This window comes from Fistularia commersonii, chromosome 13, assembly GCF_037954325.1.
Source record: "Fistularia commersonii isolate RoL2024-O1a breed Wild chromosome 13, RoL_Fcom_v1.0, whole genome shotgun sequence".
Lineage (NCBI taxonomy): Eukaryota > Metazoa > Chordata > Actinopteri > Syngnathiformes > Fistulariidae > Fistularia > Fistularia commersonii.
Window position 1 is genome coordinate 7,548,051 of NC_141296.1, and position 13,049 is coordinate 7,561,099.

At 38.4% G+C, this 13,049-nt stretch overlaps 1 protein-coding gene and 1 pseudogene across 2 annotated transcripts in view; both read right to left on the bottom strand.

Moving 5' to 3' along the window:
- Nucleotides 1–13,049, bottom strand: part of LOC147227795 (uncharacterized) — a 412,630-nt pseudogene that overhangs the window by 343,086 nt on the left and 56,495 nt on the right.
- The window catches only part of drp2 (dystrophin related protein 2), a 68,923-nt gene that overhangs the window by 24,724 nt on the left and 31,150 nt on the right, over nt 1–13,049 (bottom strand). For both annotated transcript variants that reach the window (XM_086158746.1, XM_086158747.1), the window contains 3 exons: nt 11,389–11,450; nt 10,811–10,885; nt 6,344–6,545 (listed from right to left, as the gene is read on the bottom strand). In XM_086158746.1, the coding sequence (XP_086014872.1) occupies nt 6,344–6,545; nt 10,811–10,885; nt 11,389–11,450 (339 nt within the window). The remainder of the gene's footprint in view (nt 1–6,343; nt 6,546–10,810; nt 10,886–11,388; nt 11,451–13,049) is intronic.

Genomic DNA, 13,049 nt, shown 5'->3' on the forward strand with positions numbered 1-13,049 from the left:
ATTAAGATCAATTATGACACTCCACAAAAGCATTCATGCCATTCTCTTGGATTGTCTTCTTTAGAAATCGACGCTAGGGCTCACGACTTTCTCTTTTGCGGACATTACTGGAACACAGGACCTTTTGTTTCATTGCTATAATTATTGGTAAAAAGACCTTTTGCATCAGTCTCCCATTGACTCAGTATTTTTTGGGTTGCTTTTTAGATATGAATAGCTGATGTGGTTTAGGTTTAAACCCTGATGGAACTGAAAAGTCCTTAGTCACAATGCAAGTGCTAAAGTCATAAATCAATAATAACATTTCTGGGAGTTGTCCTAACCCACATTTAGAGCTCAAGTGGAGTATGACAATAAATCATTTTGTCATCTCAACAATATAACCAATCTGTCCACAGACAGATTGGTTATTTGCTACACAATGCCCTTTTCTGCAAAACGGTGCTTGTTGTGTTCTGGCAAGGATGTAACAGAAAGGGGACCTGTTTTTTAACATTCTTACATTTGTTTCCCCTCAGTAATTATATTCATTTATAAACTATACAACTTGATTTTGAACCACATGAACGTTATGCAAAACACAGGGCCCGTTAAATAGGCCCGTTGTGTGGTATCAAGTTATTGTGAACTACTGGAATTTCGATTCTGACAGTATGGGTGTCTTTATTTTATATATTTTTTAATGGAAAGCCACCACTTGTGTCTTGCTTTTGTTTGGAATTTATTGTATTGTCTTTGATAATTCATCATATTGCTTTCATATCATCATTCACTGTTTTATTCTCTCAATTGTATCCACCTATAATGTTGTTTTTGCTTTTGTTTTATTTTGAGTCTTTTTTAAATTGGAAAAAAACAAAGCACATTTAACTTTAAAATCTAACTTTAACTTTAAAATTAAATATAGAATTTATATAAAGCATATAACCCAAAAAAGAATACTGAAAAAAAAAATCGTTATTGTTTGCATTTGGATTTCACAGCTTGTACGCTCACATAGCTTGTACGACTTTACTGCAGAACAGAACCGCAGAGCAGAAAAGTCAGACTTATTACCATATGAACAGTTAAGTAAAGAAGTCATGAATATTTTATTCAGAGAAAGCCGGACCACTGAAGTATAAACGCTCAGCTCACTTGCTGAACTCTCTTCTGAGAAATAGATAGATAGATAGATAGATAGATAGATAGATAGATAGATAGATAGATAGATAGATAGATAGATAGATAGATAGATAGATAGATAGATAGATAGATAGATAGATAGATAGATAGATAGATAGAAAATCATCAAAATAAATAAACAATATAAAAAAAGAACATGTGATTTTAATATTTTGAAGTCTAATGACATGAAGAAAAGGATCAGACTTTGACAGGAAAGCCATGATGATGTAAATCCTGGCCCAGTGTGTCAGTATATGTTTTTTTTTAACAAATAGGATGAACCAAATGAAAATTCACCAAATGAAAGTTCTGCTGTAAGATGCTCTCCAAACTCCTATGCTGAATGTGCTGTACACATACAGTACAGGTGCCACAACCAGTATGTATATCATCATATCATTTGGTTCCCTCATGATTGTGATTGATTCAGTGATTGAGTTTTTCCTCAGCAGGAATGTCCCTGGTGGACACTGGGTTACTTGTGTTCATTGATGATGTGACAAAAGACAGAAGCACCCGGATGAATTCTGAAGTGTATAGAGATAAATTATCTGCTCAGATTCAGCCAAATGCATCAAAGTTCATTGGATGATGCGTCACAGTACAGATTGACAATGATCGAAAAGCAACACAGAAGTTTTTTAAAGCAAAGAAGTGGAATATCCGGCAATGGCCGAGTCAATCACCAGATCTCAACCCAATCAAGCATGCATTTCTCTTGCTCAAGATAAAACGTAAGGCCAAAATACCCACAAACAAACAACAAGTGAAGATAACTGCAGTACAGGCCTGGCAAAGCATCACAAAGGAGAAAACCCAGCATTTGGGTTCTCAACAAAATATTGAAAAGTAACATTTTACTTCGGGTTAAGTTTATCTATCCAATTACTTTTGAGCCCCTGAAATAAGGAGCATTTGTATAGAAATAGCTACAATTCCTACATGTTTAATTATATATTTTTGTTCAATCCTTTGAATTAAACCTTAAAGTTTGAGCTGGTAGTTGTTTTATTTTAGATCCCATGCGGTGGCGTGCAGAGTCCAAATCATGAAGATTGTGTCACTGTCCAAATATTTCTGGGCCTAACTCTATGTGGTTAAAAACAGCCAGGCCAGCCCCGACTTTAAATGCAGCGTTTGCCCACAGCCCAGAAACCTGCTATGGATAACCTCCTCACCCCATCTTGGTAGGTGCAGTCAGCCAATCTGTTCCACAGAGTTTCTTTTGTTTGTTTTCTTTACTTTTTGACAATACATCAAAGAGGTGTGGCCAAAACACCTTTAACACATTCTTTTCTTTTCACCAAGATCCCACAGGGATGTTTTTCTGGCAGTTAATGAATCAGATCAGCTTCCATCACCCAGTATAACATCAGCATTGATCATACATACAAGAAAAAGACAAAGAAAAAAATAAACTAGAGCTAAAACTACATCGACCCTCAAGCACTACTTTATTTTGTTTTGTTATTGCTATAATAATTACATTTTATTATACCACCATTATATTTCTAACAATCACTTCACATTTTATGCTATACAGGTAGTTGTGCAGATTCAGCACAAAGGAAATATACACAGCTGCCAAAGAAATGTTAGTATATCCAATCTCATTGCAAAATGCAACAGAGTATGAGTGCGTAAACTAGACCTAAAAAAAGACAAGAAAATATTAACTTAGGGACATTTTAATGTGGGCATATTGGACACTATATCTGCCGCTAAATTATCTTTTCCTGCCATGTGTTGTTTGACCTTCGGTGTCTACATCGACATGACTCAAGACCAACGTCATGTACGCTTGGGACAACTGAAAAATGGGGGAGAACGTCTCCATCAAAGACCGCTTTGATGGTTGAGTTTGCAATCTGACTCTCCAGCACCCTCAGAACCTCAGAGTTACTCTCAGATAACCTTCTATTCAACTACCAGTCTTGTGGCTGCAAAAGATCGACATACCTGGGCAAATTACCCTGGTATTACGTTAAGAAATTAGCATGTGATTATCCGGCATGTTTCAGTCTATCAGGAAATATTTAGGATTTGTGGATCACAAAATAATGCATTAAGACTCAGTGTAGATTGTGACCTTAGACAAGGACTTGGAAGATGACAAAAATGCCATCCATATACTTCTGAGAAAAGCAAGTCTTCATGCATTCCTTGGTTTGCAGTGGATTATCCCTGGTACAGCAGATGTCAAGTGATTTTTAAATCTGTAACTATGCTACAGTATAGTTGCATTTGACTGTGGGTGACTTTTTCTTTCCTAAAAAAACTTAAGGAGCCCCCTTAAATTGTGACCAACACAAGTTTAGAGCAAATGAAGTCTTTTGACTCACTAACAAACACTCACACACTAGTATATCTGATGGCAAATGTTAAAAATGTTATTGTAATGGCACAATCACAGGAATCCTGAGCTATGTGGATTCATCTTCAAAGCATCACGAGTTTAATACACTTTTTCAAGGTCTCCTGGGGACACATAGGCGTTAGAGGGTACAAATGATCAAACTTATGCATTACACACCGACACAGCCCAGATATAATTTATTTTTACTTTAAGCTGTTGACTTTCCAACCCAAATGAAATAAAAGAAAACCTAGCCTTACCATCAGGTCATAGATGAAAAGACTTATCGTGCCTTTGTTGCCTCCCTATGTGGCTTGTACGGTACACACAACACCACATCAAAGATAAGATGTCTCACTAGGTTTTTCTGGGCTGCTAATGAAGCAGGCATCCGTGACCCCAAACGTATTGACCCTGCCTCAGCTCACAATCCTCAAACAATATGGCAGTCATTCCATAACATCTATAACATTTCAGTTCTAATACGGTCTGAGCAAAAAGTGTTTAATCAGTTCCAGAGTTCCCACTTTGTCATTCAATTATATTTGATTTTTTTTTTCACTTCATTAATCCCTTGCGAGAAATTATTTCTCTGGTATTCAACCCATCATGGATGAACTATGAGCAGTTGCCAGCCATTTAGAAGTGCAATTAGCAATCAGGTGCAATTAGCAATTAGGGCTTCAGTGTCTTGCTCAACGACATTTTGGGAATCAAACCGAGAATATACAGTTCCAAGGATGATCACTCTAACCTGAACCACACCGCCCATACTGCCCTTTGCTTAAAAATATCCAGGCCACATATTTGTTATAAAACATATTGTCATAAGCATATTCATACAGTTCTAAACACAAACGCTTGAACAAGCATCACATGCCAATAGGTGGTGATGAGCATTGTGTTTTAATACAAATATAGCCCACTGCAAACATGCATAGTAAGTTAAAAATTATTTGGCAGTAATGTCATAAACTAAAAGAAAGCACTGCTGAACAAATTGCAGGAGGCTAAAAACAAAGTGATTCTCCTGCCTGGACAGATACTGAAGTGGAGCAATTACTTCACCCCATGATAAACATTTCTAGACACAAACTCATTACTCTAATCAATCATGTATAAATGCTTAATTTTACATGTCTCAGTGGATAAAATCAGAATAATGATTTATGTTTTCTTGCCTTTTTAATTGTTTCAAAATATATATGTATATTTTTCAACCTCAAAAACTGTTTGTTCAGCTTACTATATAACACACTGCACCTGTAGAATAATAAAGATAAGCCTTTTCAGGACAGTTCACTGAAGTCACTTTAAGAAAGGTATCTCACATGGAGCAATAACAAATCAAAGGATAGCATTCATGTTTTGTTTTAAAAATAGTGGCAGGAGTGTTCCCAGAGAAGCACAAAAACACACCAGGGCCCACAGAAGAACGCACACATGTGCATAAGCACTCACGCATGCATGCACACGTGTGCACACAGATGCACGCGCACACATGCCATTTTCAATATATACCCCAGTGGTGTTCCTAGGGATTTTGGTGGTGCCTGCAGACCACGATAGATGCAAATGCAAAGGCAGTAACAAAAACAAGCACATAAGCAAATGCACTCAATTCAGCCATTACTGATATTTATTGGAAAACAAAAAGCGGTTACTATTTATGCAGAGGGTAAAGTTACTGATTTTCATTAGTGCTGAGTGCTTAAGAGCAAACAGCAAGATTTACAATAAGGGCTCATTTCTATAATTTTGTACGAACACTGTTTACTCTTTAGAGAGGGCAAGAAACAGTCAATCAAGAGAGAAGATGTAGTGAATGTTAGGGTGAAAAAGGATTTGTTTCTGCTGTGTCTCAGAGGGGTTGATTGATCATCTGCCTACATATTGTTATTGAAGATTTAGTTTATAGAAGTCAGTGTAACAATACATTGAACCAGTTACATCTATATGCAGACTGTTGTCCCAGAAAATGAAACACTGTTTAAAATTGTGTTTATAGTTAAACAGGATTACTAAGAGTAAGTTTGTGTGCAACACCATGCACTATGAGCCTGTGGTTGTGCTTTTATCAAAAGTGCCATGATGACATTTAAAGTTGTTACCACAGTGACTGAAGAAAGCACATAGAGTTAATCATAATGATGAACTGTGCACCTTAGAAAAAGCTTCATCAACTTTTCCCGGCAAATATTTTTCAAAGAGGTCGCCAGCTGCCTTGGCTTCAGATGTTTGATATATATATATAGTGTTACCACATGAAGTCAATCCTATATTTTTGGATTAGTAATGTAATGATTAGTAATGTTAATACAAGTTTTCCCTAAAAGTCTTTCACCTGACTGATTAAAGTGATTTACCCCAAAACTCAAAATAAGAGTCTAACTCAAATTCAGGGAGACTTGCATCAACTGATCAATGGTATATATATAACAAGCCTTACAACTTAAATTAAAACAAGTAATTTGGGTAAATAACACTAAACTTAAAATCTGCAGCGAATTAAAGTTCATTACGTTTTCCTATCTGTTTCACGATAGTAGCTGGAGCTGTGAAGCTTCCCATAAAATCCTCATTTCGAGAAGAAGAACAGAGAAATATGCTGACAGTCCGGCGCTTCTAATTGTAAAAAGACAGTACAGGATTATTAGAAACTCTCTCAAAAGTACCATTTAATACTTGACTTGAAATTATTCCATTTACATTTTGATACCCATATGTAATCAGGTGTAGACTGTGAAGCAAATGGGAATCACAATTCATCTACCAGTTTCATCAAGTTTGGAGCATTGTAGAAGGAAACATGTCACCCACCTGTCATAGACATTGAGCAGCCAGTTGAGGCACATGTCAACACAAAGCGGAATGTTGACCAAGATGGATCTCTCCTCCTCCAGTTTCTCGTACAAAGCTGTCAAGCCATGGATAACCTCTACAACGTCCAATACGCACTCCCCTTGTTGCAAGTCTTGCTCACGAAAGACCTCTACAAGGTTGCAGAGAGCCACCAAGTCCACTAAAGGACATGTGAGAAATAAAACATAATGTTAACGGTGCACATTTGTATAATGGGATAAAAATACAAAATGTTAAATTAGCTAGATTCAAACGCATATGAAAATGAGCCTTATTAACATGTGTTAAAGGTCCAACCTCTGAAATACATTTCAATATTTAACAGCGTATTCGTTTAGCATACATCAAGACACAAAGTGGCATCATCATACCCCTGACCGCAACAAATGAGACGAAGCAAGAGTGTTTTTTTTTTTTTTTCCCTTTTTGCCCTTTTAAGTATGTTTCAAGAGCAGTGCCACAAATTTGATTCCCCTCTCCTAAACTAATTTGATGGCCCATCCCTGGGTGAGGAGTGAAAAGGGTTCCCGTAAAGCCCAGTATAATTGGATAGCATGATAATGAGGTAGGACAAAGACAGGAAATAAGGAGAGAATCACCTAAAATGTATTTCTCATGGACTATTATACAGCACTGCTCACTCATTCACAAAGTGAGCAGAATGCCACAGTTAACTGCAGGCCAATTAAATTCTGTAACGATATCAAGTAATAGACCAGAAGAGAGTGTGATAAGAGGGAACAATTGGGATGAAAAAATGGGACTGGGATGGGTGGATGTTTGTGTGTGTGTGTGTGTGGTGGTGGTGGTGGTGGTGGTGGTGGGTGGGTGGGGGGGTAGTGAAAGCAATTTTTAACACCATCTTTGTAGTTTTAATCAAATATGACCGGGGTTGGAAGAAGGAGGTAAAATCACAAAGATTGTAAGTTGTGACAGAGGAGACTGAAGGTGAACAGGAGGAAGTGGAAAATTTATGACTTGTAGTGACAAAATTGGACTGATACAGAGATTGCAGGAGTGCTGCCATTTCAGACAACAATATAGACAAAGAAATGTCAACTGGATAACAGTAGTGACAATATGATATGGTACACAATATAAGGAATGACACACCTCAGATATTGTGGCTTCATATATTAAAAAATACTGTTGTTTTTTTACATTTTTTTTAATGATCATGCAACCATATATTCAACACGTTTTGTAAAATTACTTATTAAAATGTATGGATAATATCTAATATAATATTAAATATAATATGATGTGTAAACAGAATATTCCAAACCAGGAAACATCAAAGCATTTGGAAACTTTGTGTATTTTTCAAACTGAATTTCTCCTTCCTGGTGCTTGGCTCAGAAGCATGTCAACTTTAAATACTAAAGTCATGGTGAATATAATCTGACATAATTGACAAACCCCTGGAGGGGTTTGCGCGTCACAGTGTTCCTGGGAGCAATGTTGTCGGAGGCTTCGTGCCCCTGAAAGGGTCACCCAAGGCGAACAGGTACAAGATGAGGGACCAGACAAAGCACGGCTCAGAAGAACTTCATGAAGAAAACAAACTTTGGACCTAGTTTTCCCTTGCCCGGACGAGGGTCACCAAACGTAACGTGAGGGTCTGCTGGGAATGTCTGGCAGAGTCCCATGCCAGAAATAGTTTCAACTCTCACCCCCAGCAGAGCTACAACTACCTTCCAAGGGAGGAGGGGGACATTGAGTCTGAATGCGCCATGTTCCATGCTTCCATTGTCGAGGCAGCAGGCTGGAGCTGTGGCCGTAAGGCAGTCGGTGCCTGTTGGGGCAGCAACCCTGAAATCCGCTGGTGGAGCTCAGCAGTGAGGGATGCCGTCAAACTGGAGAAGGCATCCTATTGGTCCTTTCTGGCCTGTGGGGCTCCGGAGGCAACTGACAGGTACCGTGAGGCCAAGCATACCGCTTGGCCTCACGGTAGATGGATGTCAAGGCAAAAACTCAGGCATGGGAGGAGTTCGGGGAGACGATGTAGAACAATATGCGGTGGGCGTTGAGGAGGTTCTGGTCTACCATCCAATGGATCAGGAGTGGGTACCAATGCTCTGTAAACACTGTGTACAGTGGGAGCGGGGTGGTGCTGACCTCAACTCGAGACGTTGTAGATCGGTGGTAGGAATACTTCAGAGACTTCCTCAACACCATTGAAACACCTTCCAATGAGGAAGCAGAGCCAGGGGAGATCAGAGGGTGTGCTCCAACTACAGCAGGATCACACTCCTCAGCCTCTCTGGTCAGGTCTATTCAGCGTTGCTGGACTAGAGGGTCCACCAAGTCGTTGAACCTTGGATCCAGGAGGAGCAGTGTGGTTTTCATCTGGCTCATGGAAGAGTGGACATATACCCTCAGCAGAGTCCTCCTGGTGGTATTAGAGTTTTCCCCAACAGTCTACATGTGTTTTGTGGATCTGGAAACGGCACTCAATCATGTCCAGACAATCCTGTGGGGGGTGCTCTGGGAGTATGAGGTACTGAACTCTGTTCTACAGGCTGTTTGATCGTGTCGGTGGTCCTCCACATAGAGAGGAGTCAGATGAGGTGGTTCGGGCATCTGGTCCGGATGCCTCCTGGACACCTCCCGGGGGAGGCATGTCCATCTGGGAAGAGACCACGGGGAAGACCCAGGACACGCTGGAGAGACTATGTGTCCAGGCTGGCCTGGGAACACCTTTGGGTCCCTCCAGAGGAGCTGGACCAAGCGGTGGGGAAGAGGGAGGTCTGGGCCTCATTGTCCTGGCTGCTGCCCCTGCGACCCAACTATGGATAAGTGGGGGAAGATGGATGGATGGATGGATGGATGGATGGATGGATGGATGGCTAATTGACAAAGTAATGGGAAATTGAGATAAGACTATGAAATGAACACAAATCCAAGATCTGATACTATCTAATGAGGAGAAATGCAGTAACAGATTGGGGAACAATAATCTATGCGAGTCATGGGGAGTGTTCACATTTTGAAGGGCAATGTAGAAATGTTAAGATGTAAATTACTTTATGCTGTCTAGTCTGACATTTTGTAAAATATATGGACATCAAATAATTTGACTCGTATATCAAATATGTTTCAAATGTCTGCACTCTTAAATTACTTCTCTAAATTCTAGGCAGGCATGAGGCAAAGCATTACATTGCCCATCTCATCATCTCCCAAAAATGTCAAATATATTTTTCTTTATTACAGCTGATAAAATTATGAAGGGGAGAGGTAAAGTGTGTCTTATGGTGACATGCCTGTTTGAATTACCATTTTAAAAACAACATTCTTTTATTTGCCTTTTGGGGGCTGCACCCAGATTTATGATATATGTACATATTTGACAAAATAAATTGGTGAGGGGAAAACTGTACCCCATAAAAGCTGTTGTCTTACTCTTGTTTCATAATACCATTTTGTTGCTCAAGGGGTTATGGTTCTTTTGCTCTACTGAAACATCTCTCTGTCGCCAGGGAATCTTTATAATATGAACAAACTGCAGCTGTACGGGAAGTTTATGTCCTCATGGAGTAAGTCATGCTGCTCTCCATCTAGCAGCAGCAGTGGAAGTAAAACAATTTGTTGAGCTGCTAAGCATTTCAACCTTTGGTAGATCAAGGGAGCAGTGGTCCACATCAGCCAGCTTACAGGCTGAAAGAATGCAGCAATCTCATTGCTGTAGCCATGAGCTAAAGTGTGAGAGCACAGATGAATGAGATGAATTCTGGAATACAAAATGACTGGCAAAATATCCCTCAACATTTTCTTACTTTCTTTTTCTTGGTAAAAGAATCTTTTATGTTGGGAAACAGTTTGGAGGTTTGCTACAACATCAACATTTTTTTCTTCACCATTACAAAAGTAAAATATTTGCATCCATGCAATGAAATTGCCATACTTTATCCCTAACACAATGATTTGAACTGAAAGAGCAGCGCCACAATCTGCAGTCCACCCTTCCCTGCTGATTACTTGTGGACATGGAGAGATGATCATTAAAATTATCAGTAGTCTCTGTGATAAGTCTCCTTATATCTCACATACATCTGCTATGGTGCATAGAACACAAATGGAAACTGGTAGTCAAAAAGTGAGAGGTGGAATCTATCCCTGATGGAGTAAATATTGCAAGCTGAAATGAAAATCAAAATGCTTGTGACTAAGACTCTTCATTTTGTGTAGCATTTAAAAGAGGAGGGTCAAGGCCTGACCTCAAAAAAAAAAAAAGAATTGATAGAAAAAGTTTTCTGACAATGTAGTTAAAAAATGTGCCAGTGATCAATACACAGTATCTCCCTCAAGTGTAAAACCTGTCATAGTTGATTATTGATGTTCCTGGATAATAGTATCTCAAGTTAAATTCCTTTGAGCATCAAAGAGTGAAATGAGTATCAATCGATGAAATAATAAACATACATCTCAGAGCTTTCTGAACTCGTCGCAACTTCATAGCTGTTCTGTATGCAGAAAATTTTATGTTGTTCAGATCCGCTATGGAAAGAAAAACATAGGAAGAGATTAGGAGGAAATTCAAAATGAGGAAAAACAAACTTTGCCAGTTCATTTTGTCATTGAGACACCCCTCGCTTCCCCGTATTTACCAAATGACTGCAGTTATTTTTGGTGCAAAAGTCTGTGCATTTGCATGTTTAAATCTGGCTGACTGTCTGCATGTGACAGCATCCTTGTCTCCCCTGGAAACACCCTTTGTCACATCAGATTAACAGTTAAACACATAATGTTGCCTAATCACAATTAATTACAGATTAAGCCTAAAGCAATCACACAGGCACATTGGGTCTCATAGGTTAATGACAGCATGACTGTTGTCCCTGAGGTGTTTGAAATACAGGACACTTAATGAGCTGTGGTGCAGCTGTGGCCTTCATAGCAGCAGCCCAGTGGTGTAATGTTGCTGGTTCTGCTGGAGCCCAGTAAAAATTACAAACAAATGAGCATAACTCAGGGGTTTCTTCAATTGTGATCTTACTTACCTAGTGCTTGATAGAGTTCTGTCATCTTTGGATGGTCCCAGCATGTTGTCTGTGCCTGATGGCTGGAAAAGGATAGAGTGATTGTAAATAAATTGACAAAGCACATTTCATAAGAAACACATTGGAGAGCTTCACATTGTGAACAAAAGCAGATTAATTCATTATGAATTAATATACCGTATGAGCAGAATTGAATGGGATATGTGTTAAAGATGAAAAATTAAAGGCCATCTTATTCAGCTATTATGGTATTTTTAACATATTACAGAAGCCTCACAATGATTAGTTTTAACTCTATCATGAGCCGGCTGATGTCATGAGCCAGATGATCTCAGAGGCCTACGAAGTTTACACTAATCGAGACGATACAATGGAGATCTTGACAACATTCCAGTGACTTATGACTAATAAATAGGATTTTTATAGGAATAAAGCAGAAAATGGCAGCCAATGCAGCGTGAACCTGATAAGCATGTTTTCTGGCTCTGCTAATTATTGCAGTACTCTACACCGCTTGAAAAAAGAAGCACAAAGTCCTCTACATCATGTTTGACTTTTCGGTTTATTTCCACGGGAGGCTGTTAAGGTGTTATCAATCTAATGTGACTACTGGAAATAAACAAATGAGGCGAAATTTGAATGGCAAATAATAATTAGGACACATTTTACCAAGATCAAGAAAAAGTGTAACACTAAAGAGCTAAGAAACTAGACACAGAGAGATCTGGCAGAGTAAACGCAGTGACAAAGAGTATAATAAGACTGACCGTAGTTTAAAATAAGTTTAAGTTGATCATACATATCGGTCAAAAACTACAACCCTAACATAAAATACATTGATAAAATACATCAACCAGATGTATTACATATACGTTTGCATGCCATAATCATAGGTAATACTGATACATCTTTTGCTGTCGACAGATTGTTCAGCTTTAACAAAATGCATTATGAGCTTCACATATAATATGAAAATGTAAATGTCAGTACTCATTTTTATCTGTATGAGCATTGATGGATGGAGAGCAGATGGAGGTCTTCTTAGATGCTGGTCCATCACTAACTGGTGCAGTGAGGTTCGCAAAACGACTTATGAGCAGATTAACAAAATCCATGACTTTTTGTTAAAAACAAAAAAATGTATCATGTTTTTTTTAAGAGGAGAAAACTATAATATTGTCAAAAAATAGAGAAAACAAGAATACCTAGCTCTTATAAATCCACAGATCATTGATAAAAAATCCCAAGTATTTCAAAGATGAACTATGACTGATGTGTTAAATAAATAAAAAGATGAGTGCTCAGTTAAATTAAAATCTCACCTCAGCAGAGACCTTCTATCGTTTAATTTTTTAACTGTGCAGTAAAATATCTTTAAAAGTAGTACACTGAATAATCATTTTACTGCTCTTGGTGAGTCTTACAGATTTTGGCCTTTAATTTTCCAAAGTGAGTTAAATTTGGTTGGCCATAAGCTGGAGCCATGGTGTCGGTAAACTGAAATAAAATTAACAGCTAATCATTTTTTATAGTGTTCTGACAGTTGCTTGAAATGAGGGTGTTCCAAAATATATTTGTCCCTTGTGACTGTTCTACTCCTATGTTTACTGCAACTATTCCTGACACCCAGCAAAATATATTTTTTGAGAAACTGTAGACAT